The following is a 15602-nucleotide window of genomic DNA, read 5'->3' on the forward strand; positions in this document are numbered from 1 at the left end:
CATGCACGCATGTCCCCTCTGGAGGAGTGGGAGCACATTTCTTCTTTAAATGATTGTGCAGTTTTCTAGTTAAATCTTTGCTCTTGTGCGTTATAGTTGGTCATATTTGTCGCTTAGTTGATGTCAGGTCCTTGGAGAGAATCCCGCTTTGCCCAGATAGGAAAGGACACCTGAAGTAGGGTCGACTTGGACTTTTCCTTTCATTTTCTTGTTTCCTGTTATTAGAGAACAAGAGAAGTCGCTGTGTTTGAAGGTGGCATGGTACACCAGCAGATCTTCTCGGGTTTTCATTTAGTCTGGCCACATCCACTGCTGAGGGGAATTTGACTCTGTTTTTTAAGTAAATATTTCCCTTTGATTTCATAGTTAAAAATAGTTTTAAGAGTAGGCTTTTTAGAAGTCCGATGATAAGCTCCATGCCTATAATAGGTAATGGAGTTCATCTCCAAAGAGGAGGTATTTCCATCCCCCTCCATCCAGTGGTCTGGATAAGAGTTAAATATTTTAAAGAGGATCAGATAAACAGAATCATGTCTTGTCTTGTCTTTACCTTCAGGGAGCTGAACGGAAAATCAGGGACGAAGAACGAAAACAAAGCAAAAGAAAAGGCAAGTGTACTGACCCCAGCTCCCAGTTGAATGCCTGTAAGTAGAAATGTTCCCTCCAAGCATTCCAGACCTTTCCATGCACATTGGTGCCTTGACTTTTCAAGCAGAAGACAGAAAAGTGGCTCTTTTTTATTATTGCAAAGCGGTAGCATTGCTTTCCTTACCAGATACAAAAACAGAGGAATGGCTAAACGAAGTAATTTTCTTGGGGCACTACATGAAGGATTCTTGAGTTTTTCAGAGTTTAGGCTATTTTGGCTGTTCTAGCTCAGGTTGCTGATTCCAGTCCTGAAAAAAGCACACATTCCACCTGACTAGCTGATGATGAAATTGGAATCGTCTAGATTTTTAAGAATAATAACACCCTTTAGAATTCAGGATGTATTAATTCCAAATGAGTATAGTTTTCTAGGGTATCGTCTATCATTTGCAGACTCTATAGGGCCTCTGTTTGGATGTTTTACCAGGAAACTTTTTTTTCTTTTTAATGTGACCAGTATTCATAGTCACAAAATCCTGTCTCTCTCAGCTAAAAAAAAAAAAAAATGCTGCTTGGTGCCAGTAGCGTTTCATGTGCAGTACGTGGGCTGCTGGCATCTGTTCTTTGAACATTCTGTCTGGCTCAGCAGACATTTGCCCTGGAGCTCATTAGTCAGGGTTCTCCAACTGGCATCAAAGTGCAAACTCCCGATGTCACTTTAGAGAACAGCTAACTAACTAGGAAAACTCATCACTGAGTGCTTCAGGGTCAGACGATGGAGGAAGATGGAGTCTGAGATTTTCTAAGTTAAAAATTAGACAGTCGTGCTTCCTCTTCACCTCCGTTAGGCTCAGTTCTGAGGTGGAAGGTATGAAGCGAAGGTGTGTGCTCTCGGGTGGAAGAAAGAGTTGCTGTTAAAATGTAAATTAAAATGTAAATTACGAGAATAGCGAAAGCGAAACCGCTTCTAGATTACGTCTGTACAGTTGTGTTAGCCTGTCAGGCAAAACCTAAATATGCTTCGCCTTTATTCCAAATCTTCTGTGTTCGTATGTGTGTTTAAAGATACCTTTTTCTCCTCTGATTTTGATGAGATGTTTGATTGATTTGAGTATGGTAAATACAGACAGCATATGCCTTCACATCAACTGATTTTCGTCTTAGTTCGGGCGACGTGACCTGTGTCTCATAGTGGTATAATTTAAGTTTCTTAAACGTTGAGGAGAATGCGATGTGGCCTGTGTCCAGTGTACGTATATAAGCTGTTGATTGTGGCATCCCCATTTTTTTTCAGTTTCTGATGTTAAAGTGCCACTGCTTCCCTCTCACAAACGAATGGACATAACGATTTTCAAGCCCTTTGTTGATCTCGATACCCAGCCTGTTCTCTTCATTCCTGACGTGCACTTCGCCAACCTTCAGCGGGGCACTCATGTACGTAACCAGGAGCCCAGGGTGTCTGCAGGGGAGTAAGATTTAACAAGAAGAAAATCTTTGGAAAACAGAAGCCAAAATTTACTGAGATTTGGCCAGCGTTTGGGGTTAGCTTTCTGGAATATTCCGTTGGGGTGACAGGAGGTCCTTACAATGGAGAGCGTTTAAGGACCGTTGATTTGGAAACAAAGTACCAAACTCTTCCGCAAATCTCGTTTGCATTTATGTATTTTTAAGCTCATCTAAAACACGCTAGGCTAGTAATGCAATTTGCAGTTTGAGTCTTTGATCTCGTGGGTTTAACTTACATGGGTCTGGACCGGGGGGGAAAGCCAGAGGAGTCCCTGGGGTTCGCAGCCTCGTGGCACAAAGAACGTCCAAAGGCTGCGGTCATGGTTTCAGTTACTGAGTCATCGTTGGCACGCGGAGAGCTGGGTCTTGGCTGCTGATGCGGAATTTACCAAGTAGCCCTGTCCTGCTCTGAGCAGAAGCTCAGCAGATGCAGAAACCCGAGGAGAGTGGAGCATGCTCCCTGCGCTGAGCTCAAATAAACATCGAAAAGACGGTCTGCCGTGCACTGCGCGGACAGCCTAGGGGAAGCCATGGCCAGTGTGTTCAGTTCCTAATGAGAAGCTTTGAGATGAACAGCGGTTGGCAGACTCTTTCTATAAAGGGTTAAGTAATAAATGTTTTAGGCATTTTGGGTCATATGGTCTCTATTGTGACTAATGAACTCTGAGTAGTAGTGCCAAAACAGCCGTAAACAACATGCCAGTGAATGAGTGTGGCTGTGTGCCAGTCAGTGCTCAAATAGGCGCTAGGCAAAACTTGGCTCATGGCCATGGTTTTCCGACCCCTGAGTTGGAGGACTTGAAGATACCGCTAAGAATCTGGTTATTGAAAAATAAAGCTAAAGGGTTTTGTGTTAGATTGTCAAATTCAAAATTATTTTCACTGTAGGAATAATTTGTGGTCTGAAATATTTTGAGTGGATACTTGAAAAGCAATTTTGTTTTTGGTCTTAGGTCCTTTCCATCGCCTCAGAAGAACTGGAAGGTGAAGGGTAAGATTTACGTTTTGTTTCATTTTGTTTCGTTTTGTTTTAATAACTTTTTATTTTGAAACAATTTCAAACTTATAGAGAAATTGCTGGTGCAATACAAAGAACTACTTTTTTCCTGAGCCACTTGAGAGTAGGTTGCTGACCCAGTGACACCATCGTGCCTGAATGCTTGAGTGTGCATTTCCTACAAACAAGGACATTCTCCTGCGTAACAGTCAGAGTCAGGGTGTTGGTATGGAGATGTTAGTACCAGCCCTCGTCCCCATTCGGCTTTTGCCAGTTGTTCTGATAAGGTCTTTTATAGCAAAAAAGGATCCAGTTCAGACTCAGACAGTGTATTTACTCTTCATGTCTCTTTTAGCTTCATCAGTCAGGAACAGTCCATCTCCCCTTGACCTTCCCGACATAACACTTTGAAGATTACAGTTGTTTTCTAGAATGTCTCTCAGTCTGGGTTTGTTCATTGTTTCCTCGTGACGAGGTTAAATTACGCATGTTGGCAGTGTGTGCTGTCAGCTGGCACACACCAGCCAGCAGCTTACCCTGTTGCTGGTGATGCTCCGTCACTTCCACTGGAGGCCGGCATGTGCTGGAAGCTGGGACAGACTGTTTTAAGACTCAGCCCTTATTCTCGAAGTGACCATTCTGTTCAAAGCCGAGTGCTCGCTTTCTTCACTTCTGTTACTTTGCCGCTTTCTTGCTCACGCACGGAGCCTCACCACGTGGAATACCCTGTAACTGTCTTTGACAGCCAGCTGTGCTGGTCTTCCTCTTCTTCACGTGAGGTCTGTTTCTATCTTCCCCTTTTGATTTCCACTGTCCTACTTATTTTAACCCTTAGAATCATATGCCGTGATTGTCCCCAAAGTCCCCAAAGTCCCCTAGCTGGTTCTTCTGCCTGCAGGGCCTGGAGTCCCCTCCTGTCTTTACTCTACTTCGATTATGGCATTCCCGTCTCACAAAACCTTCAGGTTCCCTGACACCAGCAACACAATAAAACCTTAAATTCCTTAGAGCCAAAAGATCAAAGTGCTCCACAGTAGAGCCCACCCTGCCCTTCTAGATTTCTCTTCCCGTGGAGCATGGCTTCCGCCAGCCTGGCCGTGCATTTTCCTGCTCACGCCGTTCGCCCTTTTCTGACACGCCCTCTCCTTTGTTAGTGTCTCTACACGTATCTCACATCCTACGTCTTCCGTGAGATTTTCCCTGAAAAGAAACTTGGTTCTTGAGAAGACCGGGCGATGGTGACGTGGTGTGAGCAGGGTGGGGGCGTCTGGCAGGCGGCCGAGTGCAGCCCGCTCTGCCGATCAGTAGCAGGAGCCCGGTTCAGTCCGTATCAGTCTTTGGCCTCAGATTTTCATCCACCAAATAAAGAGGCCGGAACAGATGAAGCGTAGAGATCGTTTTAAATCTAAAATTCAGTGATAGACCCTAAAACTCTTGTGTCCGCGAGTGCTGAGTCGAAGGCACTGATTACGCACTTTGAATCACCTGCAGATCTAACTTGAAAAGGGGGCCGTATGGGTCGGAAGATGATTTTGTGATCCCACCGCCTGCTAAGCTGACCCGGATAGAAGAACCAAAGAGAGGTGCGTTGGCTTCATTTCTTAGTGGGAGTTTTAAATTAGAAGTGAGTTCGGAATCTATCAGAAGCGTACAGTGCTCAAACAGATCTTGTCCAGTTTGACTCTTCTTCTGTCAGACCAGCTTCTGGCCTGCGCTTGAACGTACAGCAGAGTCGGAAGAAGCTGCGCACTGTGTCCTCAGACATTTCACATTGGTTCATGCTCGCTCTCCGTGCTGCGGGTCTGCGTGCAGACCCAGTACGCAGGGTCTCTGTTCTTAATTTGCTCACGTGAGTGAACTGCGTCCTTTTTTTTTTCCACCTCCTTCCTCCCGACTGGGGATTAGTGCTGCTCTATGTGCGAAAGGAGTCAGAAGAAGTCTTTGATGCCCTGATGCTCAAGACTCCGTCTTTGAAAGGCTTGATGGAAGCTGTAAGTACTATAAACTTTGTAATCCTCTTTAAAAATTGAAAACAAATTGATGTAGAATTGCACTGGAACACGTTCTACAGACCATCCAGATTCCTTTGCTGTACTGAAACCTCAGAGGCCTTTGCTAAGCGGCGGTGTCTTGTCTGTGCCTGTGGCACAGGCCACATTCCACCCACCTCGCGTGGTCCTCGGTCGTTTGTGGGGCTGGCTGTCTCCACTTGGTCTCACACCCCTGTGCCCAGCACACTAGTTGGTAGGTAGTAATTGCTCAGTAATGTCTCGTCTACTGAACTGAGTGAATTTGTGATGACCTGTGGAGTAGTTTAGTTTTTTATTGTATTTGGTTAAAGGGAGATTGCCATTTAACATACCTTCTAGAAGCCAACAGAAATTATTTTTAATCAAAGAAAATCTTACAGACTTCATGCATAAAAACAGTGGCTCTTTGGTCTGCCTTTGAAATGCCTGATTTTAGGGAATGACTGAATTTGCGTCAGGACCTTTTTCAAACCATATTTGAGAAAATTTAGAGGTGTAACCAGTGATGACCATAAGTATCTCAGCAAAGGGTTGGGAGGTGAACAGACCCCAGCCTGCCCTTTGGGAAGCAGTGAGAGATGGCATGAGAAGGGTTCCTGCCTGCCGACTCCCCATTTTGGCTTTACCCCAGGACAAGAGTCAAGGACTCCGCACTGTATCCTGATACTTGTCATAGGAATCTTTGCGCTCAAAACACAAGCATAGCTGGGCTAGAAATGTGTTTCCCCTGGGTGCCCCTGACAACTGCAGTGTGTCGAGTTCATTTAACGAGTATTTGCTTTGTGCCAGGTACTGTCGTTCTAGGCACCAGAGTTACAAGAGTAAGTGACACAGCACCAAATAGAGTTTAAGTTCTGGTTAGGAAGATAGAGACAGTCAGATAAGCAAAGACACTAGTATATAATTTGCCAGGGGCTGATAAATGCGACGAAGGTGAGGGACAGTGGATTGGGGGTGCTACTGTGACTGTGGATACGCGTCATTATGCATTTGTCAAAAACCATAGAGCGTACAACTCAGAGTGAACCCTGATGGGAACGGTGCAGTATAATTCGTAATATTGTACCAGTGCCGGCTCATCACATGTAACAAACGCACCACACGAATGGGAGACGTTAATAGCCAGGGAGCTATGTTGGGGGTGCTGAGCAACTCTGTGTGTTCTGCCCAGTTTCTCCCTAAACTTAAAACAGCTCTATAAAGTATTAATTAAAAAAAAAAAAACAAGAAAAACGATAACCATCTAATACATTTGCGAACAGCTGCGAACAAGGGAGAACTAACGCAGCACTGGACCGCAGCTCCCTCACGTAGGTGGCACGCCTCCCCAGGATATGGTCCGGCTCTTCTGTATGTCTCTGAATGTGCATTTTTGAAAAACAAAGTTGAGGGACTGTATCACTATACTACATAGTTTGTTTGTGAAAGCCATGAAAATGACATTTCGTAATTATTTTTCATTGCTCTTTTAGATCTCAGACAAATATGATGTTCCCCATGACAAGATTGGGAAAATATTCAAGAAATGTAAAAAAGGGTGAGCACTGACATTCCTAGTACCTGCGTAAGGGTAACATTACGTAACATGAATGTAATTCACATGCACCTGTGCCCCGTCCAGAAACAGTTATAGAAACATCAGTGCAGGAATGTGTTTTTTCTTAAATTATCCACATAAAATTGATCTGCCTTTCTAAGACATCCTTGTCGATTCTTTTTAAGTATGATTTGTATTTGCTCCTCTCGTGCTTGGCAGCGGCGAGGTGGCTCCAGGGTCCAGCGTACATTATGAAAGCTGGTGAGGGTGACACCGCAGTCACTGCCCCATTGCTGAGCCCCCGTCGTGAGCCAGGCACTGGGTCGGGCACCACGCATGTTATTTAATTTTCACATGACCCGCTGAGATGGGAGTTGTTATTCAGTTTATAGACAAGTCAGCTGAGGCACAGAGAGTCTGAGAGACTTGTCCAAGATCAGATTAGTGCCAAGGCCATGATTCAAGTTCAGTCTTCACCGACTGCAAAGTCTTTGCTCCGTCTACCCCACTCTCCTGCCCTGGATTGGGTTTTCGGTCACAGAGCCTTGCTTCCTTGTATTGATACTCTGTTTTACTTAAATGTCTCTGCTGTTTGGCATGGGTAAACAGGATAGCACAAAAGAATTTAGGCTTAATTCTAAAGCAAATCCTAATTGGAATTTTGTAGGTGGGTCTAGTGGGAAGGGTTGCACTTCATAGTCATTCAGTTAAACTTTGAGGATTACTTGACAGGGAATCTTGTTTGTGAGGGAGCTGCGGCTGCAGAGCCGTAGACTCATTCTGCCAGTGTATCTTCTAAGGCTGGACCTGTGAAGTGCTGTTCTCTGGATTTATCGTGTTCGTTATAACAGCTGCTGTCCATTGAGTGACTACTACATGCTGAATTAATAATAAGCTAGTATGTTTTATTTATCGCATGCCCTGCGCTGTCATGAGTGCTTTACTTGAGTCCTCATTTAATCTTCATAACAGTATTCTACGATAGACACTGTTATCCATCCCCATTTCGTAGATGAGGAAATTGAGGCTTTGGGAGCTTAAATATTTGCCGTCCTGGGTCACAGCGAGTAGGCAGCACAGCTAATGGAAATCTGGGTCCGACTCCAGAGCGAGTGGGACTGAGGGCATCGCTCTCGCCTCCTCTTTCAGGATTCTGGTGAACATGGACGACAACATTGTGAAGCATTACTCCAATGAAGACACCTTCCAGCTGCAGATCGAAGAAGTGGGGGGGTCGTACAAACTCACCCTCACTGAGATTTAAGGGCACCCTAGTCCACCCCTCCCAGCGAGCTAAATGAAGGTGGTACGTAGGTCTTACTATTTGGCGAGCCACAGGTACAGCAGTCAGCCACCTTCCACACCCGGCGATGTCAGTGGAAGGGGCTTCTTTGAAGTGGAGATGGCGCTGCATTTGACTTGGCGATAGCATTGAATATATTGCATTGGCGTTTTTCAGATTGGACAGAGAAATCCATATACTATTATGTTTGAATTTTCTGATATAAATTCTTAGGATTAAAAGTGAAAACTTTGTTCCAAGATTTGATAGACTCTCTGGGAACCTTTAGGATACCTGCTATATTACTGATAAAAATACCGGGATATCTGCCTTGTCTCTTCAGTGGGAGTGGGCCTGCTCTCTATGCAGGTCAGAAAAGGCGGTCAGTGTGGCTTTAAGGATCTGGCGCCCGCGAGGCCTGAACTGTGTGCCTGCCTCAGGCCAGGGGAGTGGCCTCCGAAGACAAAGGATGAGCCCTTCGCCCTTAGCCTCTCATCCCCCAGGAAATGTTTACTCACATAGAACGTGTTACTGAAATCTTCCTTTCCAACTTTCTTGAACATATCAGCTGCCTTTCTTACGAAGAACTTCAGCGGGTTACAGTATGAATCAGTTAAGCTAAAGCTGCATTGTATATAAGTGCAATACATTTTTGAAGGCCTGTGTCTGTAAATGTGTACATACATGTCTTATATAAATAGATAATATATAAATGTGGTGTCTGTACAGATGAGATGCAATGAGGTCTCCCCTAAAGACTTTCCTTAGACGAAGGGTTAAGTTATTTTTGATAATGTATACCAAGCAGATAGAATACTGTGCTACTGGAACCCATTACAGTACTTTCTCTGGGTTTTCCCAAACACAGCAATTATTCCATAGCATAGCAAAACCTTCTCAAATAACAGAGATTCTGTTTGCTTTTGAGACTGTTATTGTTTGGATTTCTGCACTGTTTAACAAATGAAGTAAAGGAAAAACACTACAGCAATTCATGTCTGTCGTGTATGCTAGTTTTAGTCATACGTACCTAATAAAACGAACAAACAGTAATTACAACATATCACATACTGTGACTAGTGTACCAGGTGATACAACTCAAAATGGAGTTCTTCCTAATCTTCCTCTTATAAGAAATTCTTTCTGTTTTATCATGTTTCAGAGCCTGCAAGCTTTGATTATCTTGTATGCTAACAATTGTAGAAAGATTCGTGAATTTATGAGATGATGTTACTATGGCAGGGGAACATTTTGTACACATGTTTAAATATATAAAAGTACTAAAAAGTAACTTTATAACAAAATCACGGGTATCTTTAGGTTCAGGGAGCTAGAATAGTTCATTTGTATAAGTAGGATTGATAGTTACATTCTTACATTAAAATATTCTAATGAAGTATGTGAACTAAATTGCTGGTTTTCTAAGATTAAGATATGGGACACGGGTCATATAACAATATTTTATATTTTGTTTTATGAAATCGATTTTGACTTGTTTGTTGTTTTTAATTGTATCATTGAAGATGTATTTTAAACCAAAGGGATTAAATTTTATATGTCTATTTCGTAATATGTCATTTCCTGTTGTCCCGTTTGACTTTATCTTATCATTGGTTCGTGAAGCGGAATTGGAGATCTTACCGTGACAGAGCTGAAAAGGGTCTCCTTAGCATTTCCTCCTCATTTCCCAGCATGTCCTTGAGACTCTGCCTTCATCTTAGTTTTTCCTTGCAGGTGTCTGTGAAATGATCTAATTGTTAAGTTAGAAAGTCCTAAATCATTTCTCAGCTATTATCAGAATTTAACCACCAAAGCTGCAGGTGAATGCTCTTAGATCTAACAGCTTTGTGTTTTCTTTCTTTCCTTTTTTTTTTTTAAGTATGTGCTCCTGAAGCAAGCGCAGTGTTTTTAGTTTTTAAAAGCTTAACAAAATGTTCAGTTTAAAAATGTACCAATAATGTTTCAGCTTATTAGAATTTCTAAATCAAACAGCCATTGTAAGCATATTCAGGCGATCCGGGGCCTAACTGTGATAGACACTAAAATACACTAGTGAACACATGATCAAATTAGTGAAGTAAACTCGATAGATTTCCTATGACATCTGTGCATTTTTCACTAATTCTTGGGCTACAAGTAAAGAATCCTCAGGGGCAGATTCCACTCCTGGTCACTCAGTGGTGCCAGAGCCGAGCTCAGTGTGGGAAGCCTGCGGGGTGCGGCCCACATGTCCTCTCCACGGGGCCTTTCCTGGACCCCACCTTCACCAAGGCTCCAGGGAGCACCCCGGGCTCCCTCACACTCCCTGCCTTCCCTCAGTCTTCTGCATTTCCTTCTTCCTTTGTCACTTAGCTCTTCCTTCTGCCTCGAAACTTGGCTTTCCCTTGGAGATAGGTCCCCCTGATGTCCCCAGTGGATTACCCCAGCTTCCGATTCCTGCCACTCACTGCTCCATGTTGTGATTAAAGACCCGCCAGCCCTCCACAGGCTCCCGTCTCCTTGGCTCTCTGGCACCCAGCCCAAAGCTAGTGACGTAGCAGATGCTCAGTAAATCATTCTGTGGTGATTAAGCGACTAGTCAGTGCTGGTGAGTACCCAGTCACTCGCTCCATCAGCGGGAGGTTGTGTAGAAGTTATAAGCTCAGAAATTGGTCTGGGCTGGAGCTAGAGCAGTAGGCCACAGAGGAGGAATCGTCTGTTTCGGCAGCAGTCAGTAAAGCAGAAGTCCCTAAGGGGAAGGGGTCACGGGAAGGCGAGTCAGGGCCTGCAGTGAGAGGCAAGCTGGCCCGGGCAGGACTGTGACGCGCACTCACATTCGTGATCGCCATTCCTCCTCGTACCTCACGAGGGGAGCATTCTACTAGTGTCATCCAGTATCAGCAGTGTGGATCTCACGTGCAAATACCCATCATCAATATACAGCAAATGGAGGCCACCCAGTCAGGACATGTAGTGGGGTCTTGACTCTCCGTCTCCTGCCTCCCCGAGGGCCTAAGCCCCAGGGCTGTCATCGCAGGTAGGGAGAACAGCAAGAGATACACAGGTAGATGATTCTCTGTTCCATCCTGTTACACACACACACACACACGCACGCACACACACACACACACACACACGTGGTCCTGAGCAACGTTAGCCATCACCACCTTCAAATCTTTAGTCAAATTTTGTTTTATTTACTTTATGATGACTGTAACACATGCGAAGACAAAAGCCGAAGCCATTAGGATGAATGACAGAGCTCCACAAGAAGATCTCTCTCATCCTCCCCAATCCCGCTCCCCAGAAATAACCGCTGATCATTTCTCCAAGGCCACACAAGAGTCTTCTGCAAAACTCAAGCGTACTGGGTCAACCATTTTTTGCAAATGCTTTCATTTCTCACTATCCTTTAGCCCCGTTCTTTTGAATGACTATTGTGCTCCATTATGTAGACAGCATTTAATCGGTGCCACCGGTGGATGTTTAGGGTAAGTTTTTACCATAACAAACATTGCTGCAGAAAAAATGCCGGCACGTCCGTCCTTACATATTTGTAAAGGAAAATTATAGGATGAGTTCTTAGAGAAGAATGCTGAGTCAAAGGATATTTTCAGCCAATATTTTGTAGAAACTGCTCAATTGCCATCCAAAGTGAACCGGTTACATTCCTGTCCGCAAAGTCTTATGCCAAGTCTTTCCCAACGTCTTACGCCTCGATTTGCACTTCTCTGGGTGACGTGAAGCATAACTGCATGTTCAGTGGCCATTTACACTTCATCTTCTGTAAGTTATGTGTTTATGTCCTTGAGAAAATAATCTTCACCGTCCCACTTTCTCACGCTCATGCTGCCCGGTGCTGGGCTCTGGACCAGATGGTTGGCAACCTCCCTTAATCCTCACTGAAAGGGGCAATGTCACCCCATCATACAGATGACACTCAGAGACTTTCAGAAGGTCATACTGCTAGGCCAACTCCAAACTCCGTTTTTTTCCCACTATCACGTGCTGTTCCCACTGAGAATGCTCTTTCTGAGGTAACCGATGGCCTGATTATCTTATCTCTAGGCTGTTGGACATTAAAGGCCAGCTTTAAATTACTTGGGTTTTCAGGAGGTCGGCTAGGTTTTAGTTGCAAGCATCAGAAACTCTTTAAGACGGTTAGAAGATAAAGGACGCGCCTTTCGTCACTGAGGAGTTGAAAGATGGCAAAGTTTGCCCATGGAACTCCATGTCGTGGCACCCTTTCGCTCCTTGGGGGCCTTCTTCCTGGTTTCACGCTCCTTGCGTGATCGCAAGGTGACCACCAATAGTCCCTAGACCATGTGTCTCCTGGTTCAAGGTCAGAATGGGGAAAAAGTCTTCACTCCGGGGTTCCCAGCGAGAGTTCTGAGCTTCACCGGGATTGGAACCTCTCGGTTGACACGTCTACCTAGGCCATCATTATGGCCCCGGGACAAACGCCTTCTCCCCTCAACAGCACTGCTCTGCGGCTGGAAATCGGGGCTTAGGGAGACCGGAAAGGGCAGGCGGGGCAGGAGGAAGGGGAAACGCTCACCAGGCAGCAGTCTGGTTCTGCTATGTCTGGCCTCCCTCGCCTGACCCCACACCTGCGCCAGGAGCGGTGTTTCCAGGGCCAGGCCATGGTCCCCATCCTCATTCTAATCACTTGAACACTGGCAACTCTCAGATTTCTTCCTCCCATCCAGAACTCTCCCTTAAGCTCTAGATCCAACCCCCTGCGGGACACCCTCCTGCAGACACCCGGAATTACATCCCAAACTACACTTCCTCCTCAGTCATGCTCTCTTCCCGTGGTTCCTATTGTGAATGGCACCCGAGCCAGAAAGCAGAGTCGCCTCCGATTCTGCCCTCTCGTCCCTAACATCCGGCCAGGCCTTTGAGCCGGGTGCTTCTTCCTCCATCCCTCTCATTGAAGCTGCAGCAGCTCCCATCCCTGCCTGGAGCTCGCCCACCTCTGAGCCGTCTCAGCTCTCAGGCTCTCTCCGCTGTGGCTCAGACTGTGTCAGGATCCTGACCGTCGCATGCGTCACGACGCCAGCCCCCGCTCCCCGCCACCAGTCCCAAGAGCGGTTCCCCCGGGGAAGCCTGTTTGCAAGTACCCGAGCACGAAAGTCCCGCCCCTTAAAACTCTCCACTTTTGCCCTTGTCTTTCCTTTTTCCTCGATGCCCCTCTCTCGTGGCAGCTAGAGAATTCCCTCCCATTCTTTGCTACTCTGCTCACCTGTCACCAGCTCAGAGCTTTCCTTCCTTGCTTTCTGCACCCCCAGGCAAAGGATAGAAACGCCTCCTTTGTACCTCTACAGCATCAGACTGTAATTACCTGTTCTGAGGTCTCACTACCCTCCTCTCCACCCTGCAGGAGCCTGGAGGGCATGCATGTGCCTCTTCCTCACGCCTGTGGCCCCAGTGCCCAGTGGGCACAGAGAAGGTCACCAGCAAATACTATGTCAATTCCATGCTTTCTTTTGCCCTGAACAAACACTTTGAAGTCACCGTCAATTTCCCTTTCATAACTTGTCACCCCTTTCTTCAAAATACATCCAGAATCCGGCCGTCTCTCACCATGCCAGCTCTTGCCTAGATTTTTGCAGTAGCCTCACTGGACTCATTTTGCCACCCACTGTCCCCTGCATGTTATTCTCAATCTAGCAGCCACAGTGATCCTTCTAAAATAGAAGTCAGATTAAGCCTCTCCTGCTCAAAACCGGGTAATGGCTCCCCATGGCACTCAGAGGGATCTTGGAAGCCCTCACAATGTGGACAAGACCCGAACCCCTACCCTCTGACCTCTCCTCTGATGACACCCTCTGTCCTTCAGCCATTCTGGCCTTTTCACTGTTCTTTAAGAATGTTTTTAATGACACCATCAGTGGAAGATACTGCACAGCTTCATCTCCCTAGGTCACATAATGTGGACAGCACGCAGATAATGAAAGCCCCCACGACCAACTGTCAGTTCCATCGCGGGCAGTCGTGTTGGAGATGTCTGCCCAAAATCATGTTAGCGGGAGGAAAGACTTGCATTTCCTGAGCCCGATGGGATGTCAGTGGCGTTAATATGAAGAGAAGTACAGGCGGAGTCTCAGGCTCGCCCCTCTTGGCAAATAACTTTTTTCTCCATATTTGTTACAAAGGCCATCAGTTCGCTCTCAGCAGCCAGAGCCAACGCTACAGCTTTGCTGCCAGCCTCAGGGCTATCCGACTCTCCAGCCCTGAGTTAGAATCCAGTCTGTAGGGACCTTGGCCACCTTTCCATCCCACAGGACGTCAAGTCAGTCCGTCCACTGGGTGCTGTGCTGGAAGGAGCGGGTGAGCAGGAAGTAGCGACTTCTTCAGACGAAGTCGGCCCATGCGTGTGAAGGGGAGCAAACCAGAGAGCTCGGCCTGCCCCAGTCAAACTTGCAGGGGTCTGGGGCGTGTCGAGATGCCCTCCCGGGGTGAAGGCCACCCTCCCGTGCTACTCCCCACCCCAGGGCCCCAGGCCTCCTCAACCCCTCTATGCTTTTCCGCAGCATTGATCACTTTCTAACCTGCCATGTATTTTACTCATTTCACTTATTGTTTATTGTTATCATCTGCCTCCCTCGCTAGAATGTTTCTTCCACCAGAACAGGGTTTTTGTCTCGCTTGTTCACTGATGAGTCCTAAATGCCTACAGAAATGGCTGTCGCCTTGTAGACGGTTGAGTGGATATCTTGCATCCTTCGCCCCCCGCTCTCCCTCCGGAGGTGCACCTGTGTGGACCACGCAGCCTGCTCTCCCCTTGGGGTGCACCTGGCTCCTCAAGCAGGCTGTTCCTGAAGTTCACTGTTCCTCTCAGGTGGCTCCTCACTACTCTTTCTCTCAGGTACTTCCTTGTCCCTTTAGGGGTGAGCTGCTACCTGCCGGCGGTCACAGCACTATCCCCATAGGTCCATCTACATTCCATCTTGGTAAATTGTCCCTTTGTAAATAATCCCTCTTTGAATTATGCTGTGATGAGTGTGCCGGCTAATTTCTGTTGAGATTCTTGGTTGACGCAATGATTGATAAATTTTCACTGAATGACAGAACGGATGAATCGATCCAGCGTTTGTAAGATGAATGAATGGTTGGCAGCCCCTGGAGGATCACTGCACTTTCCAAATCCCAGCTGTTCTTTCTAGAATATTCTCTAGAACGTTGCCATTGAAGAGGAACTGCCGAGCACTATTTCGAGTTACACCGCACCGAGGCAGGATATTCAGCAGCCTTTCAGGGAGGTAATGAACCTGGTGTGCGTGTTTTCTCTCCTTGATTCGGAAAGAAAATTTGACTTTCCTTCCCCGAAACCGTCCAGCCAGGGTACACCAGCGTTCAGGTCTAACTGTCGGATGTGTGCTCGCAGGAAGTCACTTCAGGGATCTGAGAGGATTTTTCCTTCTGGTCTCTACTCCATTCAGTGCACGATTTTCCTGTGACTCTTTATGGAAAATTAGGTCCGAAGCCCAGGGAAACCGCCTCCCACACAGGGCACACCGGCCCCGGCATCCGGGGCCCCCCCGAGCTCACAGAGCAGTCTACGCAGCTACCTGTGATCATCTCCTGACTCATCGCAAGACCTGCTGAAAAAAAGCACATGCTTAACTTTCAGGAAAATCTTAAATGATAAAGCTAAAATAGTGCAAGATAGTTGTTTTT

At 46.2% G+C, this 15602-nt stretch overlaps 1 protein-coding gene across 2 annotated transcripts in view; it reads left to right on the forward strand.

Annotated features, from left to right (window-relative positions):
* The window catches only part of GRHL1 (grainyhead like transcription factor 1), a 44159-nt gene extending 34642 nt beyond the window's left edge, over window positions 1-9517 (forward strand). For both annotated transcript variants that reach the window (XM_011365119.2, XM_011365118.2), the window contains exons 11-16: window positions 1883-2022; window positions 3048-3085; window positions 4583-4674; window positions 4997-5082; window positions 6594-6658; window positions 7808-9517. In XM_011365119.2, coding sequence (XP_011363421.1) covers window positions 1883-2022; window positions 3048-3085; window positions 4583-4674; window positions 4997-5082; window positions 6594-6658; window positions 7808-7922 — 536 coding nt within the window. In that variant the 3' untranslated portion in view covers window positions 7923-9517. The remainder of the gene's footprint in view (window positions 1-1882; window positions 2023-3047; window positions 3086-4582; window positions 4675-4996; window positions 5083-6593; window positions 6659-7807) is intronic.
* The last annotated feature ends 6085 nt before the right edge of the window (window positions 9518-15602 follow it).

The sequence above is a fragment of the Pteropus vampyrus genome, unplaced genomic scaffold (assembly GCF_000151845.1).
Source record: "Pteropus vampyrus isolate Shadow unplaced genomic scaffold, Pvam_2.0 Scaffold105, whole genome shotgun sequence".
NCBI classification, from domain to species: Eukaryota; Metazoa; Chordata; class Mammalia; order Chiroptera; family Pteropodidae; genus Pteropus; species Pteropus vampyrus.